The sequence below is a fragment of the Egretta garzetta genome, unplaced genomic scaffold (assembly GCF_000687185.1).
Source record: "Egretta garzetta isolate BGI_Z169 unplaced genomic scaffold, ASM68718v1 scaffold29, whole genome shotgun sequence".
Taxonomy (NCBI): Eukaryota; Metazoa; Chordata; class Aves; order Pelecaniformes; family Ardeidae; genus Egretta; species Egretta garzetta.
Window position 1 is genome coordinate 191,041 of NW_009260796.1, and position 27,158 is coordinate 218,198.

A 27,158-nucleotide genomic window follows, 5' to 3' on the forward strand; every position below is an offset into this window, starting at 1 on the left:
AAACATTCCCGTATAAGTTCATTTGCCTGAAATCCACCTTTGATTTTTTTTTTTCGCTCGGAACACAAAATCGCTCATGCGGTTTTTTTTGTTATAACACACTTTTACAACAGGTTTTAAAGAAAACTTGAACTTACTAGAGACTAACCATTAGCAAGAATATTTTTCTGAGCATTAAGATACTTTGTCTAGAAAAGGGACTTTAAAATCTTGCATAAAAAAAAAGATTTAAGGCACAAGTGCAAGCTGGACATGTGAAATCGGGTACCTTGAAGTAAATTTTTTTTATGTAGAAGTTAATTGTTGGAAAAAGCTAACAAGCCATTGTTTGATGTGTAAATTGATATAGGTCCCCATATAATGAAAACAAAACAGTGTGACGAACTCGTTGCCTTTAAGCAAGAATTGCTGCTTTTTTGGGGGCAAGGAGCCAGTTCTCTCGGGCACCTGACTCACAGGCTCGTGGTAGTTGTGGGGTTTTTTTGGTTAAAGGTTGAATGGCCTGAACCTGATTGTCCCTTTTGTGTTTTGAACTGTGTAATGTAAGACCATAACAGGCGTAAGAATGGTTTTCCTGGGTCAAACTGAGGATCCGTTTGGCTCAGTATCCTGTCTGCCAACAGTGACCATATGCAGATGGCTGGAGAAAGTAAGACTAGAGGTGTTATGTATGCCGGAGGCTTCTGTGTTTGTGGGCAGTCTATTTTGCATCACGGTGGTGAAATCTTACGGCTTTTTTAGTGCTGCAGAGGAGCCAATATATGTAAAGCTTTTTTTTTTATAGTTAAGTCTTTGCAGACAGCCTGCACAGCGTCGGATGAGGGAGGAAGGATGGCAAGGGAAGTTCTGCATTTTGTTTTATGGATGCACGGAATAAAATGAAACAGAATGTTCTACCAAATGGATCTCTTGAATGTAATGCCAGTCCCTTTCAGGCCCTGATAAACTCTTTTTTTTTTTTTTTTTTAACCAGCTGAAGTTGGAGTGGAGGAATTTTGTTGTCTCGGTTTTTGTCCCTTTAGAAATGGAACAGAATGATCCTTGCCAGATGTTTTTAGAACTGCCTCTGAAGAGCACATCTTTCATCTTGGGTATTGGACCATTTGCATAACAGGATTTTTTTAAAAAAAACTTTTCCTGATACTTTCTCTTTCCTGACCACTTCAGATTTATATTAATTTCACAGAAATCACAAATATCTACTAATTGCCTTACTGTATCACACTTCCGATTTATGTAACTGAATATCTTGCCAATAATAGTCACTGTTTGGCTACATCAATGTTAAAGTGTACAATAGCAATTTATAATCTGTTCTGCCTATAATATATATATCTAATCTGGTTTTGGTTTTATTTAGTAAGCCATTGATTTTTTTTTTCTATCAGGCTTTATAAATAAACCCAAATCTCATAAGATCCATTGTTTAGTGCTGTAGCTTGTTATTGCTTATTAAAACCAAAAAAGCACACACACACACCCCCAACCCCTGCATATCCTAGCTTTAATTTTAATTTTTTGTCATATAAAAACGATTACCTCTTCCAACTGTTTTTGCACAGGTCCTTAGTTCACAGTCTGTCCTTGTGCTGTGAATACACCGTGATCGCTGTTCTGGCCCCGCTTTGGCCCCAGCTTCACAGCCCTCTCCCCTCCTACAGGCTGCGGTGCGGGCTGGTGAGGGTGAGGGTGCTTCTAGTTTCATCGTTTGAAACTTCTTTTGCGCGGTGAAGTTTTGCCATCGTGATAGGCATGTGTTGCGGTAGGCGGTGGTTTTTAGCAAGGTGGTTTTGAAAACCCTTTTTGGAGAGCTCTTCAGAGAAGAGCTGTTTGAGAGGTAGGCTGTGCCCGAGCAATTTGGCCAGTTTAAAAACCTTTTTCTGTTGAAGCATTCCTCTAGCTTAATTACAGATCACCTCGATATACAGAATCAGGCCTGATGGTTAAATGCGTAGCACAGAATGCTGGCCTCTATGGGATGTTTGTGTTGTGCTGTTTTGTTTTGGTGTGGTGGCGTGTGTTTGTTGGTGTGTGGTTTTCTTTGGTTTTTTTAAACTTATTGGTAGCATTAAGCTATTTTCATGTTTTCTGAGCTGACGCTGGCAGGTGTTTCAGAAAGGCAGTGGAAGTGCAGTATGTGGGGCAGAGCCCCGAGCGTGCGGTGACCACAGCAGAAGGAAACTAAACCGTATCTGTTGCTGGGTGAAATAACCGGTGAGGAACGTCGTTGGCTCACGTGATGCTGCGGTGCTACCACCTCCCTCACCCCCCTTCAGGCATGTCAGTCAGTATTAAAAAAGGTGCAATTACCGCATAGCGTGTTTCTTGCTGAACTTTGGTAGTAAAAAGGGAAACATGAGAGAAAGCAGCATCACCGTTCCCAAGCTTCCAGCTTGTACGCGTGATCCCTGACCTTGCAGGTCCACCTTATGTACGCAGCACGCGTAGTTTCTTTCAGAAGCCTGGCTTCCTAGCGAAGGTCTTCGCTAAATATGCTGGGTAAAGAACTGGCTTGGCTTCATGTCAAGGATAGGATAGCGCGGAGAAGTGCTACGCAGAAACCTGCGGGTTGCCTTTTGCCATTGCCTCCAAACTCTGGAGAGTTTTGCTGCAAGTTTCCAGCCTTGAATCCTGCATGGCTCTGGCAATACCGTCATAGCAGGTGGCACTGCAAGTCCTGAACCCGAGTTATCCTCCAAGCCGACCTGGTGTGCTTCACTGCAGCTCAAACTCTGTCTCGTGGCAGTTCTTTTGTTGCCCTGTTTTGGTCCTTGATGGCATTGCGATGCTGCCTTGTTTTCACAGACAAAGGCTCCCAGTTGTGCCAGCTTTTGCATAAATGGCACGGGTCTGGTGTACAGGACAGACGAGGCGGCAGATGATAAACAGAGAGGGTTAAACTTGGTTCTGTATTGGAAGTCGAGCAGGAACTGTTGTTGCCAGCCTTCCTTCCTCTTTCCTTCTCTCTAAAGCTGATAAATTAAAGCTCCGCACCACCCTGTGCTGTCTCCTATTGCTTTCTCATCCTCACCTCTGAACTCTTTTCTCTCAGCGGTGCTGCCTTTGGCCTTGAACCTCCAACCTCCCCTGTTGCTTTAGAATTGAAAGGACAAAGCTTTATAGAAGTGAACATCCTCTCTCTTCTCTCCAGACTGTTTGGAACAAGCCCCTCTCGGATTAGAGGGTGCTTGTTTTGCCCTGCTCTGCCACAGAAGCTTCTTGCCTTTTTGATATTCAGTCGCAGGCTTCCATCTCCTTTCTGACCAGCCCCTGTTTACTTTGCAGAATACAACGTTGTCATGGCAACAGGTTACTTTTCAAAGGGAACATCTTGTCATTATATTTAATCCACTGCAGCTGAAGAGGACTGAAATATTAAGTTGTTGTTGCTATGGATACTGCTTTGTTACATCAGTTTCTTTTGTGTCAGATTTCATATACAGTGTTGGGTCCTCTTTTTTTTTTTTTTTTTTTTTCTTTCCCATAGAATAAACACAGAGTGCCGTTCCATTATTATTGTAATTGCTCTCCACCAATATAATTTAGCTTAAAAATCTACAGTGCATTTTAGTTGCCATAGCAAGAATTTTCTCTCCAGTTGCAAACCCATTCCTGGGGATGTGGGAACAGTAAAAATTATTTAACAGATTGTGTGCCCTTGCAGAGCCATCAGCTTTGTGCCCTCTTAAAAGGAAGAAAAAAAAAAAAAGTGTGGTGTAGTGTAGCCAGAAAGAGCTTCCTGCACGGCAGCTGAATTCAGGCCAGTCCTTACCTTTTGGGGCAGGGGGAGGGGGTACCATTAGGGTGTGAATATAATCAGGAGATGGAAAATGAGTGATGAAAAGGCACACAGAAATATTTCTCTCGACACTTCATTTCTATGTGAGGAGTTGTGGCTGGATAGCCCCACTGAGTGCCCCAGCGAACTGAATTGTTAGGAGCAGAAGGCCCATCCAAAACTTTGCTTTTTACCTCCAGCATCCTATAATCAGCCTTGAGTCTTAAATGCTTTCTGTATCCTATGCAGTATGGTGCAACTGAAGGCATTGGGAGTTGGGGGACATTTGGAGCGCTGTGTTTTTTCCGATCTAAACAGAAAATAGCTTAACTTTCTATTTAGGTACAAAACCAACTCGTGCGGCCTTTGGCTGCTGTGAAGTAGTGTAGCTGGCAGAAACTGCATAGGCATGTTCTGAGTTTGACTTGCACTGACTAGTGGAGATGTGCATGGCTTGAAAATGAATTCTGGGAAGAAAGGAAGAGCATCAGCATTTTTCTGTTGTTGGTTTCCCCTTCCTTCCTCGGAGGGAAAAATTCTGACACCTTGTAGCTGAAAAAAAAAGTACCCTAGTATTTAATTTATAACTTTGTTGTAAATATAAAATTTATTTTCTAGTTCAGTCATTTCTTTGCATAACCTGAAAACCAGAGAACAGTGTCAGATCATGTCTTGCAGAAATATGCATTGGAGAAAAACATTTTGATGTGTTCTCGTTCTTTTCAGGAGACTTCTGACACATATTTTAGAGTGGATCTGCTTACCGGGGAGGTAGTGTTCTGTAGGCATCACGACATAAGATTGAGTGTTACAAAACCTGTGTTTATTCCCATCTCACCGGTTCTCCTGTCACGTTGTCTTGGATAAGGTCTGGTCAGATCCACTGCTTAGTTTACCCTCTTGTGCACCAATGAATAACACTTCCGAATGGTCAGTAAGGTGAAGTTAAACTTAATACATATGTGCAACGTACTTAAAAATTTTGAGGTGAAAATGTTCATGAAGAGATGCAGATGATCAGGTAAAAAAACCCTCCAGTAACCTTTCTGACTTCAAATGGCATTTAATGGTTTGGGCGAGCCGTTGTTAGTTTTGCTCGGGGCTCGCAGTTTACAGCTGTGATCTTCATTTTTACCGTTTAAAGGAAACTCTCAGTCATTGCTTATGATTGCTGTGAACATAACAGGGTGAATAAGAAATCCTGCAGGGCAGCAGCTTACTTGTCAAATGATGTCATTATTCCTCTAACAGCAAATTGCAAGATGAATTTAAGTTTGCTGTTTCCAGATTAAGGATGGGGATCTGTTAGGTTTATGCATGTGCTCTTCCTTGCTGGTGTGTTGAGACTCACTTAAATGTCTTGCGTTACTGAAGGGTTAAAGTCAAAAGTTTGTCTTCTAACAGCTCTGAATTTTGTCATCCTTCTCGTGTAATATGCAGAATATAAATAAAGGATGTCTGTTTAAATAAGAACAATTTATAGGAAAAGAAGAATGTTGACCTTAAGGATATTGAATTTCCTTGGATTTGGTTGTTCTTTAATGCTATTTCACAGGAGTCTTGGAGGGTCATTTAAGTTTTCAGCCTGTAACTGTGTTCAGCGTCCCAAATACCAATGTTCAGGCACAAGTGCCTTTACAGACTACACTGATGTGGCTCTTGAAAAGAGCTGGGTATGTGACATTACAGCAGAGAGGTCCCATGGATTCAACTGTAATACTTGAGAAATTAGTATTTCCAGTAAATAGTTTCACGTGCCTTCTTGTTGCTTATATTGTAATATATTTAATAAAGAAGGGGTCAAAGGGCACTCCTGAATGATCAAGTTGTATTTGCTCTGTTAGTCTGTTCAAAATTTAGGAAGAACAATAAATTCCGTCGTGTCAGATCTGTCATCCTGGCTTATATTGGCCTCCCTTTAACTTCTGCTGTTGCCAGGGTAATTCTACTGCAACATGAAAAAATAGTTTTTCTTCTACCATATAATGTGATGTTTCAGTGACTGCAGCCATTGGTGTGAGCAGCACGGAGCCCTTTGCCGTGTAATTCTCACTGCACGGAGGACAGTTCATTTGGAACGTGAAGCTTTTTATATAAATACCTTTTCAAAATAGTGGAAAAATATGAGGGCCAAGTGTATTGAGTAGATGGGAAGCCCTTTTAGATTAATTGAACTAGATTCACTTCTACAAATGTTACAGGGCGTGTTTTTATTGCTTTCTAGATTTTTCCGTGCTTCTGTGTCCCGGTACCTGATGTGATTTTAGCAAATGCGTTAACAGCAGCAATAATAATTTTCACTTCTTAAAACAAGAGCTAGATAATTTTGCGTGTGAGATCCAAAGTAACTTGCGTGGTTTTTCCATGAACTCTGCCTGGAAAAAGAGGAATTAGTTTTGCCAATTCTGGTAGTGCAAGGCTCTGTTCTTCAAAGATTAACACCCCAAATATTTTTATTTAAGGTATTTTCTCTTTCAAAACAAAAATGACCACCCAGATGTTCATGAGGAACGTGGCATTTCCTGCGTATTAATCGGTAGCATAGTGCTTAGCACACTTGTCTGCGTTATTTTAGGTTTGGTGTCGAAATAAGCAGTTAGAGGAACACGGCACTAGTGAAGCCAGATGCCTGTTGGAAGGTGATTCTTTGCCTCGCAGGCTTTTGAGTTGGCTGGCTAAAGCCTTGAGCAGTTCAGAGCTGCGGAGAACTGTAGAGGCTTCTAAAGGATCTTGATTAGAAGTCAGTGCTACTTCTGCATTGCATGAAATCTAAACATCAAGAAGTAGGAAGATGTGTGTCCCACTATCAGCTGCCCAGTGCTTTCCTGCTGCTCCGAGGACAGATCACACCGATCCTCTTTTTGACTTCAACTGCTTGACAGAAAGCTCCAGACTTTGCCCTGTTGGGTTTTGCCATTTGTAGTGTGGCCTGTAATACACCTGACTATATCCTTTCTTTTTTTTCTTAATAATGTATTACTTTTGCTTCTTTTCCATTTGCGTTGGAAATGCAATGACAAAAAACACAGAATATGATCCTAAATTTCATTAATTGTAATTCTGTCTCGTTACTCTCTTGTTTTCTTTATATATTAGGAGGCTGAACAGTACCCAAGGTGAAATCAGAGTTGGACCCAGTCATCAGGTAAGGGATTTTGTTTTTATTCTAATAGCCAGAGGGCATGCTTTTGCCACTTCATTTGTTCAGAGGATGCTTATTTAAAATTGTATGTATTCAAATACAATGAGTTTTTTAGATTCATCATGAGTTCTTTAGAATTCCTCAGCCCAGTTAATGAGATTTTTCTATGTCAAGTGTTGATATGTTAATGATTTCTGCTAGCAGAGGTGCTATCAGGTTAATTCTAGAATATGATTGAAGGAATATGAGTAACTACTGGAAATGGAGGAAGAATCTCAGCTATTATTGGGCACATTCTGAAGTTAAAAATGAATGTGATCTCAACTGGCTTTCACCAAGCAGTGTTTTAATAAGCTATAAAAACATAATTTGGTGATGTTCTCCAGTTATGTTGAAAGTAGATGTTTTAATTTTAATTTGCCTGGTAAAATTGTCAAGTTGATATTATGTTGCCTATAACAGTTCCTTTTTGTGATTCTATGTATTTAAACAAAATGGAGTTCTATTAGAAGGGATTAAAAAAAGACGGCCGTTTTCAAACAACACCACTAGAAAATTAGAAGGATGAGGGGAGTTTAAACATGAGAGAGGTTTGTTCCCTGTACAGCAGCTGTGGTGAGATACATGTATATATTTATGTACGTATCCACCTTTTAACGCAGGATGGAGTGCTTTTAAGCATGTCTGTTAAGCTGTCAGGAATGCAGAATTCACTGTAAATCTGCTCTCCCTTTCGTGTTTGTCTCCGAGCGCGCTCTGTCTGGTGTCGTGTCTGTGGCTTTGCATTTCCTCATTCACTTGTGTTTACCCTCGAAGCCTGCACATGTTCTCTTCTTATTTTTGTATGTTAAATGAAGTTTGGCCAACTCGGGTACTTCAACATAAAAGTCGGGGGGGCCATCGTGTATTTAGTAATTCAACAGTTGTCTTAAAAATGAAATCAGTATTTATAACTGGAGCAGTTTTGGCAGCTGTCAGGGATAAACCTCTTTCTCGATAGCCTCTTGCTGTGTTGCCATGGGCCACCATCACCAACACCCTCTCCCCCTGCCATTCAAGATGTTAGCTGGTCCTCACCCTTTTCTCTTCATATTTTTCATACAACGCAGTTTAAATTCTTTCTAACTAGAAGGCACAGTAATTCTGGATGATTATTGAAATAGCCCTTTTGTCCATAGTCTACAGAAGTCATGTTATAGTATCTTATTTGTATTTCCCGGGTTGTTTTTTGTGCAGGCTTTCTTTTCACTTTCTGATGCTGTAGAGAGGATAAGCTTTGATTTTAAAGATAGGTAGACCTCATTTGTGTTGGTTGTTTGACTGAGAGACACAGTAAGAGCTGTAACTTCTTAAGAGCAGTGCCTTAAATCATTTGGGTAATTAAACAGACATTGAGGAAGCATGCCAGATGTGTCCAAACACTGGGAAGCAGAATAAGGCTCAGACTTTAGATCTTAGTTTGTTCCTGTTATGTTAGTTTTAATTTGAGGGAAATCCTTCATAAGCATTGAAAATAATCTGTTCTTAAAGAGCATTAACACACAACTTATGCTGGTTTGTAAGGCCAGATCTGTCACTAGAAACTGCGTGATCTCCTTTACCCGTGGAACTGACTTTGTACTGTCCCAAGTACTGGGTTTTTTTTTTTCTTTTATCTACGTGATGAATATTCGTTCAGACTCTTTTAAAAATCTTGTTTAATAACTAATGAAAGTAAACATTCATGGAACCTATGTAACGTTCTTAAGGATGTTCTGCACTTAGAGGAAAAAAAGTCCTTGGCAGTTAAACCTGTAGTCTTCTCTTCAGTAGTCATAAGAGTGCTGTAAATGATACCTTCAAAACAACTTTCATCTCAAATTGTCATCTAATATTGTGGCAGGTATTAGTCACCTGTGCTGTAAGGTATAATTACCAGATGCATTTATGGATGGGGGAAAAAAAGGTAAGAAGGTCCACTGCTTCAGAATACTGTGAATTTTTGTTCACTCAATATTTAAACTTGCACTGTTCTTTCACTCGTTTCCTGAGCACCTATGTTTGTGACAGATGTCATTGCTAAGAGGATATATTCTCATCCTGTTAATCAGTGTAAGGTATAATCTTAAGATGTTTGAAAGGTTGATTGTAGGCCATGGTAGGAAGTCAGACTGAAGATGGTATTTGCCGCTTTCTGTTCTGTAGTCTGATTCATTCTGTGGAAAGTGTTAAAATAGTCTTCTCGATGCAGTGGGTTCTGTTAACTCAAGGAATGGCTGTGCTTTCCTCCACGCACCTTCTTGAGAATAAGGTGTATGTAGCAGAATCCAGAAACCTGAAATCCCCGTAGGGGTTTCTGATGAACATCTGTTGCCTTCATTTTCCTTAAATCGTACGTGTTATGTGTGCTAGAGGACTGCAGGTGGCTTTTTTGGTATTTAGTGCAGAGCTACCTCAAACTACTGCTTGTATCATCATAGCAAGTAGGGACACAAGTGAAGATACACATTTTGTAGAATTGTGGTTGTTCTCAAAATGCACACACATAGGAGGAGGAGAGTGGGCCTCTACTAAATGATCTCTTATGAAAACAGCAAATGACCAGAGGTGTCCAAGAGGAAGTTGCTCTTAGGAGTAACTCTAGTAATTAAGCATGATCCTAGGGGTACATTAGGATGAATGTTAATTTGTGAAAGCACCCTCATTGCTAGAATGCATAGCTCTCCTCGCAATCTCAACTTATCCTTTTCCAGAAGAGAAGTTCAGTGACATACCCATTTTCCCAGGCAAGAAGTAAAATAAAGTACAGATTAAAGAGCAGAACATGAAAGACATCTGAACCTGTGACTTGTAATTACCGGTTATGTATAAATGTTGCCTCTCAAATATGTTTAGCGTTGTAAGTATAGGAGGTAATTACAGGGCTTAAAAGCTGTTTCTGAAGAGGCTCTCAGCTATCTCATGCCATAGCAGCAGATGACTAAAGATGCTAATAGGGTCTCTGGCTGCAGTGCAATACTGCTTCAGTGGCAGGGTTCATTTCCCTGAGCTATCTCACTTTCAGGAAATGTCTTTGTTTCTTTTCAGAGTTTTAATGATTACAGAGGACTTCATTTTCGATTTCGTGTCAAATGCATAGGGTTTTAAACTGATTTTAAAACGGTACACACATGGTAGCCACATTCTTGCCTTCTCTCATATTAGGATGTTGTATGAGTATGTTTTAGCCTGGCAGGCAGGAGTTGTAACAGCATCTTTTGGACATATGAACACTGTCTGTCTCTTTGAGGGTAATTTGTGCAGCAGTGTTTGACTTCTCTGTAATGGAGGACTCTGCATATGCAGTACAAAATGGTTTGCTTTCAAGCTGTGGTATTTCTGCAGACCTGCTTGTACTTGGTCTGTATACAGAAGGGCTTCGCTGGTGGTGGGCTGAGAGGTGGCGTTAACCCTGCGTAATTGTCAGAACATGAACTGCCCTTCTAAAAGAAGGAATGCTGGCTAAAGTGAATAGATTGGGGCTTGATGACCCAGTTTTCTCAAACTTTGGAAACTTGGATCAAATAGCTTCACCACCTATTGTCCGAGTATCTTCCATCTATGAGACCGTATTATTCCAGAGTACTTCCAAACTTGGTTACCAATAACGCTTGTGCATGCTCCTAACATCATTAACAACTGTAAATGCCTGTATGAACTCTTCATTTTATTGTTTTTTCTAGGCTAAGCTTCCTGATCTACAGCCATTTCCTTCCCCAGATGGTGACACAGTGACACAGCACGAAGAACTTGTGTGGATGCCAGGAGTCAATGACTGTGACTTACTTATGTACCTCCGGGCAGCAAGGTAATTTCAGCCAAGATATTACCGATGTCTTTAGAATGCTGTAGTGGACATGTGGGCTGCCCTGTGCGTGCAGCTGGCTACGGTCACTCCTTTCTATTCTGTTTTGGTGTAGCATGGCTGTTAACCAGATAAGCTGAAATGTTTACTTCGAGACAAGAATGCTCTGATTTGATGTTGGGCCAACACAGAATCTTTCCATTGGCTCTGGCTCTTGGATTTAAAATTCAGAGCCAGCAGTATGTGCTAGCGTGATAGAAAGAGCTTTGGATGTGTCATGTGTAACAAGAGAAGTAACTGCTATGAGTGGAATACTCGTGGTAGCATAGGATTCCTTCAGAGACTGACTGTTTTTTGAATGAGCTCTAGTTTGCATTTCAGATTCATACAGATCTCTGGTATGCCTGGCAGATTAATCAGATGCACTGGTGGGCCTCATAATAATTCAGAGTATGAGTAAATTACTTGTAGTTTGCAAGAATTCAGAGATGTGGGAAATCTGCAATTTAAGTCAGTTTTCTAACATAATAAAACTAAGATTACAACAAAAGGTTTGCTGTCTCTGGTGAGACTCTGTCCTCATGTATGGAGGTTTTATCTTCCATAATCCTGATCAGGCTTTGGTACTACTGCAGTGCAGATTTTTAGTTGATGAAATCCACTTAGGTTAAAATTTAATTTTGAATTAATTGTTCCATATGCTGAGGTGACTCAGGTTTGCAGAACAAACAGCCATGTTTGTGGTGCCTTGTTCTACTTGCTTCCACAGTATTGCAAGGCCCTGAAATTTGTGATTTAAGATGTAAATACACTCTTTTTGTATTGCATGATGTGTCCATCCAACAGTAGCTGAAGAATTTAAACTTTTTTCCCCTCAAACTATCAAGGAGCATGGCAGCTTTTGCAGGCATGTGTGATGGAGGATCCACAGAAGATGGTTGTGTTGCAGCCTCCCGTGACGACACTACGCTTAACGCACTCAATACAGTAAGTACATAAAACTACTGCATGGAGGAACAGTCTTTCCATTTATTTCTGGACTACTTAAAGCATGTAGCACCTAAAATATTTAGGAGGTAAAATAGATTTGGGGAATCACAATGTGAGTATGGTAGTATCCAAGGATATTGTAACTGCTTTTCAAAACCAACTAGTTTTTAGAAGTCTAGCCTACAGAACTCCAGAGAAACTGTTGGGTAGTGCCTTTAAGATGACAGCTAGTGAACAGGCTGTACGGGAAGCTGCCCAGGTCAAGTACACCAGCCGGAACTGTTACTTATTTGCCTGACACCTGACCTGGCTGCTGGCCCTTTCATGCAGTCCATCTAGCTTCTGGCTGTAGGAAAACAGTAGTTATTTCCTAGGAAGGAAAATTCATAATGCCATCAGACGTACAGTGTCATGTATGTGGTAGTGACTCTCTGAAACTTGTCCCACTCATGATCCAGTCTTCATTATCATTTATATTTAGATGCATCTATGTCCAGTTATCTCTTGCATAAACATAATGTGCATAAATAAAGCATTGGTGAGTAGTTACATAGTGTATGCCGAGATGCTCACGCAGTTTCAGTGCAGCCACAGCAATTAACTGTTCTGGGGAGAGCGGGGGCACTAACATCAGTAAATCATGGGGCATGAAATGGTATTTTAAGATCAAGCTGAAGAAACTTATCTATCATTCTGTCTTTTTTGGTAACATAATGAAATGTATAGAAATCTATAACTGGTTGTTCCCCCAGAGCCCTGTCTGCAGCTTTTGGAGAATTGTGGTGGTAGTGATGCTATGCTGACCTCTGTTGTGTCTCCGTTGTTCTCTTCCTGAAATATAACAACAGGAATTATGTGTAACTGGTCATGTGTTACTCTGAAGAAGCACATAGACAGATCTGCTCACTCTCCCAACAAACAATTTTCATTCTTCCTCTTTTTATGTCATCTTCTATCCATAAAACATATCTTGGTGGTATGAACAGTTGAGTTCTGTCCTGTGGTTATTGGCTACATTCTGCCCACATGCGCTTGTGAAAGCTGTGGAAAAGGATAGGATGTACCCTTTGCTGAATGAGTTTCTAGCTAGATCTGTAAAATGTTTTAGGGGCAATCACAGTAGAAATGTACGGACCCCATGTGCAGCTGGTGGGACTGGAAGCTGGGATCAGCTTCAGTTGACCATGGTTTTTGTTAAGCTGCCCAAGGAGTGGGCGTAGCTTCAGATTTAATTTTTAAAGATCTCCTTTCCTAAAAGTAGTTTTAAGCGTTTTCCACCTCAGTGTCTAGCACTGTAGCTATGTCCAGTGACTCGTACATTACTTTGTTCACAATGCTTGAGGCTCAAGTAATTTGTTTTCATTCAGTAGAAATTTCATTCAGTAGAAATAAAAGTAGTGATAGCAACAAAACCCCACTTAGCATGTTGTACTCCTGCAAATTGGCTAATGTTAAATACCACCTAATGACCACAATATTATGTCTACCTCTGCTTTAATTATTTACAGTTGCATAGTTTTTAACCGTTTATTTATAAAATACTTAGAAGCTTGTAGGGGGTTGTGATACACATCAGAAACTGAGTGATCACCACTGCAACAGAGATCAGATGATCTGTTCGTTTAGAGGAAGTATCCTAAGCATGTTGTTGTTTGGTTGTTTTATTAAAGTGACTGGAACTGACTTTATCAAATTAACCACATTAAATATGCTTAACTGATTCTTTACTGTTGGAAAAGCATCTTATTATGGGAAGGTTTTATATACTTCAGAACATTAAAAAGAAGCTCAGTCTGTGTAAGTTGTAGAACTAGTTTGTAACTGGTCAAGTCCACGACTAGGAATGTATAGCTTGATATCTACTTTAAAGTTAAAATGCCTGTATTCTTAACATGAAAAATGGTACTTATGTAACATTAGCTTACCAAAGCCACCCGCACTGGGTTTTCCTTGTTTTATTTCCGCTTCTATTTGATTACATCTGTTTCACAGAGTGCATCAATTTTTGCCTTGCTTCCTGCAACAGACAGGAGTAAAATAAGAGTAATATCTAAAACATGCCCCTGTAACATTTATTTAATAAACAGCAAGACAACTTTCATTCTTACTCTGCAAAATGGTTTAAGTGTAGTCTATACACTGACGTGTGACCAGCTGAAATCCAAGATCAAATCCTGTACCCAAATTAAATGCTTCCTTGTTCTCGCTTTTACATCTGCAAAGTCGAGTGTTATTTCTCAGTGCTTCTCAGCGCACTTCAGAACTGAAGGTATATATCTTAGTCCTTTCGTTCCTCTCCTGAAGATAGCCAGTGTGCTAAAGATTTTGATACTGTTTGCTACGAATTGCAGTCAAGTCTGTACTGCACATCCACTTCAGTTTCTTACCTGTTCTATGTTTTATTTCCTTCCTTTCCCTTGGGATGGATGCCATCTGGTTCTGGTGGCTTAGCACTCAGGAATTTTCTAAGTTCTTCCCTAACATCCTTCTTAGAGACTCAAATCTCTGTTAAGGCCAATAATCATCAAAGAGCTTTTGGAATTGGAATTTCTTTCCCCTTGTCATCTATAATAAAAGACCAATGCAGAAAATTCATTTAACTTCACTGCTTCCTTATCTACTTTAATTACCCGCTTTAATCACTTGGGAGTCGAAGGAGCCTGTAGTTGCACTTGTAGACTCCTTGCTTCCGAGATTTAGATTAGTCCCAAAATATTTTGTTTCTGTTCTTCCAATTATTTTCTCTTTGTATTTCTAGTGCACATCTATTTTAGAAAATCACTGCTGATTCATTTTCTGAATGGGGGAGGCTTTCATACTTCTGAAATAAAAGCACTATACTAACTCTTAATTTATCCTTTTAAGAATCTTGCCTGGGTAATATTTTTGACTGCTGTTGTCAGGATTTTCCCTTCCCCCCAATGTGACATCTTAATGTCTAGCAGTAAGACTTACCCTGTGGTGGTCTTGTAACCATCTCTTCACTTTGCTGAAGTTTCTTTTTTGTAGGTGTCCTCTGTCTCTCTCTAGGCTAGTTTTCAACCCTATATCAAAACAGAGTAGTTCCCATTAAATAGGTCTGCCTGAACACAGGCTGTTGTACTTCCAAGAAAATACGATCTGCAAGGTTTGACCTTGATGACTCTTGAAAGTTCCTTAGGCCTCTGCGATGTTTGATTTATTCATGCTTCAAAAAGCTATTCTGTGTACTAATGTTGTTCAGTGCAATTTTTAGGAACCAGTGAAAATACTTTCCTTGTTCACTTTGAATTTTTCTGGAAAAGTGTTTTCTTATGAATGATAGTTCTGTCAGGTGGGATATTTTAAGAAACTTTGACTTATTTCTGAGAGCCTACTTTTTTGACTGACTTAAAACGGGTTAGATCGGTCGTTTGTTGTCCTGACAAAATGGTGCCCTTTTTATCTTTCTGTTCGCTGTCTATTTAAAACATATCAGATTTATCTGATAAATAATTTCATAGAATGTTTTGGGTTGGAAGGGACCCCTAGAGGTCACCCAGCCCAACCCCCCTGCAGGAGCAGGGACACCTTTAACCACATCAGGTTGATCACAGCCCCGTCCAACCTGGCCTTGAATGTTCCCAGGGATGGGGCCTCCACCCCCTCTCTGGGCAACCCCTGCCAGGGTTTCACCACCCTCACTGTAAAGAATTTCTTCCTTAGATCCAGTCTAAACCTACCCTGGTTTAGTTTAAAACCATTACCCCTTGTCCTGTCACAGCTGGCCCTACTAAAAAGCTTGTCCCCCCCTTTCCTCTGGGCCCCCTTGAAGCCCTGAACGGCCGCACTCAGCTCTGCCCGCAGCCTTCTCTTCTCCAGGCTGAACACCCCCAACTCTCCCAGCCTGGCCTCATAGGAGAGGGGCTCCAGCCCTCAGATCATTTTTGTGAGGCTCATACCCTGCACTAAGTTGTGTTTTTGTTTAGAAATTATCATATGCAACCCAGAAGACTAATGTAAAAAAAAATAAAATTGATATGGTATGATTTCTTATTATGGAAATCCAATAAACTTCAGAGCAGCACTTCGTATAAATCAGTCATGACAAGCTCCTTTGCTAGTGTTTTATTTATGTAATAACAGATGCTGTAGCCCCCAGAATGATTTATTGTTAATTATACCGGGTAGAAATGAAGATTGTGGAAGGCACAATACAACATATAGATCAGCTCATTGAAATAATTATTCGCTTAATGTTCCAGGTAAACTTCAACTCCTCTTCCTTTGTTTGGCTGTTGGGATTTGATGCCACATTTGTCGTTGTAACCCTTAGGAGGGAAATAAAGTTTTAACTTGGAGTTTGTTGCCCTCCTGATGAGTGCTGGCTGTCATACTGGGGGGTATGGAAGAGGACATTTTAGTTCCTGAAAGTCTTTCACCGTGTTTTTAGATAGAGAGGGGCTTTTTTGTTACGCTACCATAGAACAGGTAGCTGAATTTGGCTGGCTTTCTAAAACCAGCTGGGTTTTGTGCTTTGTTTAAATATTCATGAACAAAGGCCATTTGATGCATTAGACCTTAAAATGTTAGTCATGTGAAACGAAAACATGCATATTCAGGACATTTTTATTTTCCCAGTTTCATAATTGAACCATAGTGCGTGAAGCCATTTTTATTGGTGAAATCGTAGGTGATGGGAACATTTTAATTCTTTTTTTTATAGCTACCTAGTTCTTCCTATCTTGTGAACTGGAGAACCACGTTGCTTTGACGCAGAATTCTTCCCAATAAGTGAAAAGGGAAATGGAAATGCTCATTTGAGTTACTCCCAAACCTTGTTTTGGGTCACTGTGGACAACAGTATTGCATTCTGAGAGCCAGCATGGTTGATGTGAAAGTTTTAATTATTAATACTTGGCAGTAATGCACTTTGCCTTGTTGGTGCTTTTGGGCTTTGAGTGTGGGTAGGCATCACTTTTTAATAAACAGAATACTATCCAAAAGTCCCTCAAAACACACTCTTTACAAGGTACCTGTGGAGTTCCTTCGTAAGAAAATCATGCAGGAGAGCCAGGACTTAATCAGCCAGTTGTGGGTTGGTTTGGGTATGATTTTTTTTTTTTTTTTTTTTGTCTGTTCCAAGCTAATTGAAATTTTGAAATCAATCAAAAACCTTAGAATTCGTTCCCTTTCCAAGTCAGGCGAGTTTAATTAACTACCTTATTTTGCTTAGCATTCTTTATTTGCAAGTGCATCGCCCACTCTAATGACATGTTCAGTGTAGGAAAGCATCTGACGTACCGCTTGGTTCCCTTGTGTAGAAGGAAGAAATATACTTGTGGAAGTTTTGTTTTTTTTCTTTTTAAATGGCCAATTGTGGGGCCAATATGTTTTACCTGTGGATAAATGTCTTCTGTAAGACATGCAGTTGATGGGTAACCTGGGCGATCTGTGATACTTCTGTGGTGTGTGGGGATAAGGAGTTCCAGTTTTCGGATTAAAATAAAGAGAACCCTGCACTAAAGTTTTGTGGCAGGATTGGATTCAAGCATGTTCAGACAAGCAGGCGTGTCCTTGTTCTCCTGCGTTCCTGTAGAGACTCTAATTCTGGCATTACATTTTGCTAAACTCCCCTTAGAGATAGGGAATTCAATACCCGAATGTTCCTGCGTTGTGGGACTCAGAGGTGCGATCCTAGGACTTGTCGTGGAGAACATCCTTCTTGTCCACAGTATCCTTTTAAGCTAAGAGACAGGGTTTAGTGGTGGGATGACAGGGTCAGGGTAATGGTTGGGCTTGATGATCTTAAAGGTCTTTTCCAACCTAAACGATTCTATGATTCTAACAAACAGTGCCAGAGCATTTAGGCAGATTATTGGACTGTGGCTTGCAGTGTCAGACAAGTCAGGTTATGTTTTTCCCATGCAGTTCAGTGTTGTCCTACAAAAAAAAGTAATAGAAGGTAGTTTAAATGTTCTTAAAAGCAGAAATGACATTGAGTTTTGCCTTTATTAACTCTCAGATCAGGAAGCATTAAAGATCAGAGTAACAAGGAATACCAGAGAACTTACAGACATCATCTTAAGGGCCAAGTTTTAAAATTAAACTTCAGCACTGGGAAGGCTCAATTCAGTGGCATGTGGATCACTGGAGTAATTTTTGTCTTGCTCCTTAGGAACCTGAAGGAGTTTTTGCCTTCAAATGTAATAAGATAAGCCCTTCTCTTAGGATCCAGAGCCATGTAAATCACTTCTGCAATTTAAATTCAGATGTGATAACTGTACTGTGAGTCTGTCATATCCTTGGAGTTCATTTACACTACAACATCAGTTGTACTCCCTTTTTGTTGCATTTGTTAGCAATGCTGTAAACTCGTACGGGATAGAGTGCTTATAGGCAAGTCAGTTAAAGGTGAATCATTTTGCAACCTGGTTTTGTACGTGTGAAAAAGTAACGGGCAAACGTAGCCAGCGGTAAGGTCCATTGCGTGGTTTGGGTTGGTTTTTTGTTTGTTTTATATGGGAAACAAATATTTATGTGTACTTGTAACACAGTGGTAGTTCTTTATATATGATACACAGAAGGACCTTATGGAAGCTTGCTACATGCACGCAATACACACACAGTTTTATCAGTGTGTCTTCATAGGAATAACTGTTCTTGTGTTCACAGGTGTTTCCCTCACTGTTTTTCTTCCTTTTCTTATCCCACCCTCACAACTTTCTTTACTGTGAGAATTGTATAGAAGGACTTTGGCACGATTGTTGTAGGCTTATTAAGGATCTGCAAAGGTGTTTTGTAAATACAGAGAAGCTTTGTGGCTTTTTGACAGTATTCTGGCTATGAAAACTTGAATGCGACCTCCAAAGTGGTGCTTTTGTGGCTTTGTTCGTTTTTCAAAGCAAAGCACGTGCTGCTTGTGGGATACTCTTAACACCGTTTCACACGTGCGGTGTGTAGGACAGCTATCTAGCAGTCGAATCAGCACAGCTGAGGAGGTAGGAACATCCCCAGGCATTCTTCCAGTGAAAAGATTTGTGGTGGCTTGCCCTTAGTAAAAACTTAAGGATGTCCTTTTCAAAGTTAACAGGCAAGGAGAAAGCCCTTTTCATTTTAAAACCCCCACATTTGTTAGGCTGGGGATAATTGCAGCTGTATTGGATCCCTTGGCGCTTTGAACGTGCTCTCATTCGTAAGGCAAGAAATAGAGCTGAGCGACACAACCCGAGTGAGCTGGTCCTGCCCACTGCGTGCCTTGATCCCACGCTCGTTGTGGGCAGCAGCCTCTGCCTTTTCTCCATCTCACCGGTTGTGGCGCACAAGCAAGAACTCTGCATTCACCTCTGTTGCTCAGCGTTGTTTACTTTCCCTAAAGAAATGAGAGCTGTTGCCTCTGACGGATGGTTAAAGCGTGAGCGTTGCTGGTGTCCCGGAGGACTGTATGAGGAAGCGCTGCAGAAGCTGATCGAGGCTGAGCTGGATGGAGAGAGGAGGAGGAGCAAAGGCTTCTTCCCTTGTTGTCATCTCGCTTTGCACCGTAGGGGTAATGTTAGAACTCTGAAATCGTGGCTTCATCTTCAGCAGCAGAGTAGGCAAAATCTTTTGAGGATATTAGGAAGTCATCATATCTTGAATTTAGGTATGCAAAGGCTGGAAGAATTGGTTTTAAAATGTCTTATTGTGATGAAGGCCTGTTACAGGAATTGGAGCTGGCAAGCCCTGCGGATTAGAACTATCAACAGAAGCATTTAATCCTACAACAGTGACTTCGGAGAGCAAAAATGGCTGACATATAGGTTTAGGAAAAAAATACGCTCAGAAAGTTCGTCCTGCTCTGTGATAGAAAGCTGATGCCAGAGATCTGACAATCCATGGAAAGACCATAAAATGGTGAATACTGGGTGTAAACAGAGTTGCCGTTGCTGGCACGTACTGTGGAGTAAGGTTTGGGGTAACTCTTGGTGTAGTTTCTTCCCCTCCCTTCCTCCCATGTCTTGGCCTCTGTCCTCAGATCTGTGTTAAGGTCCTTTTTGAGCTCCACAATAATACAATGCCAGAAACTCATGACCTCTTTGATGCTTTGCTGCTTTTGACCCGTGCCTGCTGTTCAGTGATTCTACAGTTCTTTTCTCAGAGAATCCAGGTCAAGAAGGAGTTAAATTACTTCTTTGTTCTCAGTTTGTTAAAAGTTCCATAATAATAACTCAACTTCAGTGTTCTGCCTTACCCATTGTTCTGATTCAAGCTTAAGTGTGAGCATCAGTGTTATAAAACAGCGGACCCTAGGAAAGAAATTGGAAGTGACAGTGTGCAAACTTGGTGTGTAAGAGCAGATCTCAGAGTTTGGGGTCACTTTGATGTGTGGGTTATTTTTGCTGGGGAAATCAAAGAGCAACTCTATTTATCTCCATGTGGTAAGAAAATACCACCACTTAAGCTTGCTTCCTACTACATGGCAGAAAGACAAAACAATCATATGCTAACATTGTATCAATCACTCTTTACTAATAGCATTGTTCTGACTTCTCGTAACAGACTATTACGTGGGAACGTGTCATTATGAGTGACAAACATGACAGTGTAATATCAGTTTAAGGAAATGCAGTTCTAAGTAAGATGTCACCCAGACAAATTACTCCCTGTTTTAACTTGCCCTTAGACCAGATTTTCTTGTTCATTAACTACAGACAAGGTTGAAAGCATAAAAAATTATTTAAATATATGTTAGCATTTCTTATTATTACTGGTTTTCCTTTTGGATGAGTCTTAATTAACAGCTGCTCTCATGGTTCAAATGAGGTAGCACAGCACTTCAGGGGCCATCACTCTCTGCCTGGGCATGTTGGAAAATGAAGCCACTTCTAGTGTGTAAGACAATTTTGCCACTTTGAATTTTCATTCATCCTTATCCTTGCTCTTAGGGGAAAAACTTCAGCACTTTATTTGAAAGACGAGTCAGGAGATCTTTCTACAGAAAGTGTTGAAACGGGCAGATAAAAAGGGCCAAAAATTACCGCTATGGTTAATTTTTAAAATTGTTTTGGAATATGTACAATTTCTTTCTGAAAGTTGGTTTTAGGCTTGGTGTGGGCTTTTGGTTTGTGGTGGGGTTTTTTTTTTGGTTGTTTTTTTTTTTTTTTTTTTTTAAAAGGCTGTTGCAAGTTTTGCAGGTGTCTGGCAAGTTGTTGCCCTGGATGCTTGTGGAGCAGTAGCCATGCCGGTTGGGTTGACCCACGAGACCGGCTGGCACCGTCAGCTCCCTCTGCTGTTCTGTATTTTGCAACTGTATTTTGAGCTGTTTGGCAGAGCCCTGGCAGTACCAGCGTGTGAAAAGTGGATGCAACACAAGCATCTGGCTTTTTAATCTCCATCATTAGCATCCAGATCACTTTGTAGCAATTAGAGTTATTTAGAAGCTTAAAATAGATTAGAACTGGGGGGAAGAGGTGGAAGTTGCTTCCTCCCCACCAAGGCAACAGGGACTGATTTCTATATTTTCAAGCTCTGATGCCACAAATCAGATATTTAAAAAACCAGAACTAGTAGTAATTTTCTCTTGAATTGGCTTACTGATTTCTGTCACCTTCTTTTTTTTTGTTGGTTTCAAATTCTGTTGCAGGCCAAGCTGTGTCAACTACTTATAAATCAGAACTTCCCAGTTAGCCCTGACAGCACGTTGGCAAAACAAGATTGTTGGGCAGACTCTTTTTGTTGGGAAGTTTAGGTTCTTGACTGGTTCAAGGTTCTGTTGTCCTTGGGCACCAGAGGGAGCTCAGCAAAGCGGTTTTGTTGTCTGAGCACAGTATTTTTATTTTTTTTTTTCTCTGATCCAGATTGTTTAGTGTGGTGCAGCAGGTGGGGAGGAGGTAGAATTTCGAGGGCGGGGGGGAGGAAATTCCTGGAATTAAAGGGTATTTCGGGCAAGTGTCTTGTTGGGTATTGGACATGGTTGAGAAAAATCAAATCTTGCCATTTTGGAGGATGAGCGCTTTAAAGAATGCTGCAAATTTGAAAATAGCTTTTGCTGTTTCATCTAATGAGATATTTGCTATGGAGCCTATTCTATTTGATAGTGGAGCAAGATGTCTGTAGCTATAAAGAGTATCTGCATCAAATTGAAATTTGTCAGCTCTGCTACTGAAAGAAGTGGCCTGAAGTATATTTTGTATTAAATTAGGTGCTTGTATTAGAGTAATTACACTGAAAGACCTCACTACTCAAGCTGCATGGCAGTAATTGTTGTTCTGCTTTTCGTTTTCCTTGTTGTCTTTCTCCTTCTCTCTCCTCTTTATTTTCTACCCTCTTAAACATGCTACAGTTTTACGGAGAGCTACTGGGTATCTTGACCATTGTCCCCTTCAGTGAGAAGAGCAAATCCCTCGTTAATAATTACAATGCTCTTGAAGCCTGCATAGATTACAATAACTGGTGTTTAAATAGGGATGTTGTGTAAATATCGACAGTGCAGCACCAGGCAAATGCCATCTTTTACGATGTTGCTGAAGTATCTTGCTTGGCAGCAGTGAAAAATTTCTTTTGCCTCATCTGTATTACTTGAGTCTTAAAATGCTCTTGCAATACTGGTAGCTTTACCTCCTGTTTGGCAGGTCAGGCTTTATATCTTTGTGCCCTGACAAGTGATGTGATTTGTCCATGACCACTGATGGTTCAGTGGAACAGCCAGCACTCAAACCTGGAGACTCCTGAATTCCAGTGCTGTCCTATAAATGCTGGACGTGACTGGATCCCCACACAAGCGTGTTCTGCCTGAACGGTCCCTTCTGCTTTTATTGGCTTTTCTGGGTAGATTTCAGAGTAGTTCAGTACTATTTTCTCACTGTATAGTAGCAATTTTTCCTTTGAGAAAAGGACTCTGGAATCTAACAGTGTTCTTAATGGACTGCAATTATTTAATATTGTAGCATAAATGCAACCTAACTCAGATGGGCTTTTCAGCGGAGATCATAATGGCTGTAATTGCAAAAGGATGCCTTGCTGAAGTAGAAGCTGCCAGATGCAATGCCATTCTGATCTAAAAAGATCACAGTAAAAGGGACATTTAAATTAAGTTATAAATTACAATTGAAGAACAATATTTTGATGAGCGAGACCAGAGATGTCAGAGCTGCAAGATGTAATTCATGGGTTCATTATGGAACAGAGGTGCCTGACAGCTGAGCCATGCCAAAAGGAGAATTTATTTGCAACATCACGCAGACAGAAAATGGCAGCTCTGCCGAGAAGCTGTAGTAGAAACTTGAAACCTCGTGGTAATGTGCAGACTTTATGGTAATAAGGCTCGCCTGTGATCTAGCGTTGTTTAATGACTGCTGTAATATAAATGAGGTTTTTGGACACGTGCACATTCAGACTTTTTCTTTAATCTAAACCCCTGTCCAGTGCCGCAGAAGTTGCTGTATTTTCTGGTTTCAAGTATAAGTACGTTTGTGATTCCTTTTGTTGCAGTTGTATACGTACATCATGTTGCAGTGGTTCAAAATTTAGATGGCAAAGTTAATGCTAAAAATGGTGATTCTCTAGATGACAGGACAGTAATCTGGTGTTTGTAGCAATACCTTGAAAAGTTCAACCAGAAGTTAATGAAACCACAGGCAGCCTTCATTAGCTATTATTTATGTTTGGGTTGCTTGCCAATAAAGTGCTTATATATATTAAATGACCAAAGTAATAAGCAGAGAATAAGCCAGATTGAAACGTGTAAATTTAACTCTGGCACTTATTTAAAAAAAAAAAAAAATCCTTTATGCTGCATTATCCTATTCCTGGCGCTTACAAAAGCTTTCTTTTTCCACTTGCTAAAAGTAACATTTTTCAGAAGACTCTAAACCTGGTCTGTTTTCACATCAGTGTCTTCTCTTTTACATGACTCTTCTTCTTTCACGTCTGTGCTTATGGGTTTTGTGATTGGTATTAATGTAATTACTTGGTCAAAAGTTAATGCTCGTATTTTCTGCTGTTGATTTGGGACAGTTCTGATGGCCTGTATTCTATTTTTCAGTAACCAGAGTTAGTCCAGTCCGTTCTTTCCGGGCTTGTCTGATTTTTTTGTGGATTGAACTGCTTGGCCAATAGGGCTGCCAGGGAAAAACACGTGTTGTCCTTGAGGCAAAATAAAGATGCCCTCCAAGTTACAAAGAGGCTTTGGCATTACTGCATGTTTTGAGAGGCAGCAAAGAGGGAGAAGAAACAGAAGCCTTATTATCTTCAACACTGTCAAATTTCCGAAGTGAAAAATCTTTTAGGTAGTGGCATGCACAGAAAAAAAAAAAGCATTTGCAAGGTGAGCTGGCAAAACAAACAGTCCTTTTTTTCTTTAAGATGGATCTGCTCCCAGTGCTGGAGTGCAAACAAGGAGCAAAATTAATGTGTACCCAGTAGAAAAGACAACATCTTATTTTCATGCCTTTAAGTAGGTATTGCATACCACAGGAGTCTTAAAAAAAAAAAAAAAGTTCCAAAAAGTTTCAAGCCAGTAGTGTTGTTTGAATGCTGGCATTGAGCACCGGCACTGCAAGTCTTGCTTTCTACTCTTCCCATCTGATTTGTGGCTTATGCAAGACGGACAGCGCTCATTGTTCCGCTCGCACGGAGGTGCGGGCATGGGAGCTGACACTGATGTAGTCAACAGAGGCAGATTTACAAGCCGTCCTTCTGTTGTACGTTAGGAAATTTCACCTGGGGAGACAGGTTTGAAAGCAATGGTTCCTGCTAAGTGATCTCGGGTAATGCATCTCCCTGACTTACAGCAGCGTGAGGTGCTATCGATGGTTCTGATGTGTTAGTGCATCTCTTAGCAGGAGCTTGCACGGATCAGGTAGCCGAAGAAGGGGCGTGGGGAGGGAAATATTTTTTTGGAAGCTGAAGCGTTGTTTTCTATGGTTACTCTGCAAAGGCACATCTAGTTATACTTACTGCAGAGTATCTGTAACCTCCTTGTAGGTGCCATATAGAACGCTGAAAATGAATAGAAAACCACTCTGGCTTAGCGTGCTTTCTTGTTCCCATTATAATAGCCAGGCGCTTGTGTTACTGCAGTAACACCCTGTGTGCTATTGTTATTTTAGTTGTTGGTAAGGGAAAAAAAAAAATCTTCAGGCCGCCCAGTTAAAGGGAACATTATTGCTTGTTCTAAAACCACATTGCAGGTAATGATCAGAGGTCTTTGCCCAGTAGTGACCTTTTATTTTTAGAAGTTCTTTACTTTCTTTGAAAGTCCCTCAAGTATAAATAAATTGTGAATGCCCCAGTAAGTTGGCAGAGGTGGAAGAGCACCTTCATCAGTTCAAGATCTGTTCCTACTGATAATAGAAGATTTGAGCCAATTTGTGACGTGTAACCCATAACGTACTCATTTCTTCTTTACCTCAGCTGACAGCGTGTTCATCCCTGTCAGCAGGAGGTACGCAGTGTGACTTGTGAGTGGCCTAATTTTCTAGAGGGCTGTGATGCTTTGCTTTTATAGCAGATGTCTGTGGTTTTGGACCTCGACCACCTGTTTGAGGTGTTTGGTAACGCTTGTTGATCAAATCGTTTTCTGGGAACTTGGCTCTTCAGGTGTTACAAAGGAGGCTCAAAATTACATGGAACTGAAATTTCATCAGCAAATGGAATAAATTAGCTGTTATTTCTAATACCTTGAGGTTGATGTGCAGGGACTTTTTCTTTACTGAAGAAAACAAAGTCATTTCTAATGTGCTTTGTACTGCAAATGGATTGGCTTTACAGACTTTATAGACTGTCTGTTCTGTGGCATTCATGGCCAGAAAACTGAGATGCTAATAAAATAGATGGGAAGGTGGCATGGCATGATGTGTGGTATCCAAAATCCACCGTTTCGTAAAGTGCCCCGGTACGACAGACCACAGCACCTTGTGTGAAATGGGCACTTTTTGTTCTCTGAGAGTCCCTGTCCACTTACGGTGTCATTTTTCTTGCAAAAGCGAACCCTGCTTTATACAAAAGCAGTGTACTTGCAGATGCACAAGCTGCTTAAAGCCCAGGTTGACAAAAGCCAGGTAGTGAAGTGGAGACTGCTTTGGCCCGGGCCTTACAGATGTGCTGCCTCTTCACAGCTGGGTGAGTCCTTGCAGAGCGCAGAGCTTTGCTTTCCACTTCCCAGCTTTTGGCAGCTTGGGTTGTTGGATATTCTGCCCTGCCATTCGCAGGAGTGCCGCAGCTCTGGAGCCCTCCTGGCTTTCTTACAGTGGCCTTGTCCCATCTGAAACCTAAATTCAATGGTGTTGCGGCTTTAAAGCAGCATATTATATATATGTGTTTATAATACACATATGAACACATCTGTATTTTGCTGTAAATGTCATCGTAGCAATCTAAGTTGCCATTTGACTTTCTTCCTTCTGTAAGTTGGATGGTGGCTTTCATAAGTCAGTGCACAAACCTTTCAGAGCGATTCTTTATTGACTGTACAGAGCTGGCTTTCAGGGGAATCTGACTTTTATTATATTCTCACTAAAAAAATTTTCTGTAGAGCCAGCTATTTGTTTTTTCCCCTTATCTTCTCTCTTGATTCAGAGGTCTGTCTGTATTTCTTAGTAGAAATCACTTAGACCTACTTAACAGAAGTAAATTTGAGTAATTTACTTACAGCTTTTAAAAGTCTCTGAATCATGCTCCTGGATGCTGTATGAATGCAGCGCAATGTAAGCGCCAAAGAGCTTACAGTCTGAGTGAAGACCAGACCAGACAAAAGCAGCAATATAAGGGAAAACCAGTGTTGTTAGGAGGTGGCCCTGGGGCAGGAGGGCTCTGACCGCTGCCACATGTACATAATGGGTACTTAGGAACTGGCTGAGAGATGCACATAGCTAAAGTGAGCAGCAGTAAGAAAACAATCTTGCTGGTTTGATTTGAAGCGGGATGCTGTTCTAAAATTTGAGCCTTTGACATAAGAAAAACGAGGATTTTTTTTTTCCCTCAGGTCTTGTTATAACTTTATATTAACAGTGACAAAGTAGTTAATATCTTGTCACTGTTCAGTAATTGTTTCTTGATCCCTGTTCAGTTCATCAGTCCTGGGAAAAGTTCAAGAATTAGAGTACTTGTTGAAATGTTTTCTGAGCCTGATGAAGCACAGGTCTAGCAGTACGGATGCTTCTAGAGAGCGGGATGCAGGTGCCTCGGGAAAAATTCTGGGTGGGAAGGAAAAGCAGGAGATAATCAACATACAGAATCATCTTTTGCTTGTCCCTGTTGTAAAGAAACTTTTGAGGGCCTGTAAAATTCTGTGACATTAATCGATAGCTTTGAAGCTTTGGTTTGCTTAGCACGTTGTTTGGAAAAACTACCTCTTGTCTGTGTAGGGTAGGGAGATAATTCACTTTTTGTCACCCCAGCAATATTTCTTTTTTCTTTGAGATCATTTTCAGAAGACACAGAGCAGGCTCCTGACTAGTCCTTCAGTTCTTTAAATCCCACTGTACTTT

At 40.6% G+C, this 27,158-nt stretch overlaps 1 protein-coding gene across 1 annotated transcript in view; it reads left to right on the top strand.

The window, feature by feature from the left end:
- RERE (arginine-glutamic acid dipeptide repeats) overlaps window positions 1-27,158 on the top strand; it is a 183,130-nt gene that overhangs the window by 72,248 nt on the left and 83,724 nt on the right. The window contains exons 6-8 of the mRNA XM_009646779.2: window positions 6,875-6,923; window positions 10,622-10,746; window positions 11,631-11,730. Coding sequence (XP_009645074.1) covers window positions 6,875-6,923; window positions 10,622-10,746; window positions 11,631-11,730 — 274 coding nt within the window. The remainder of the gene's footprint in view (window positions 1-6,874; window positions 6,924-10,621; window positions 10,747-11,630; window positions 11,731-27,158) is intronic.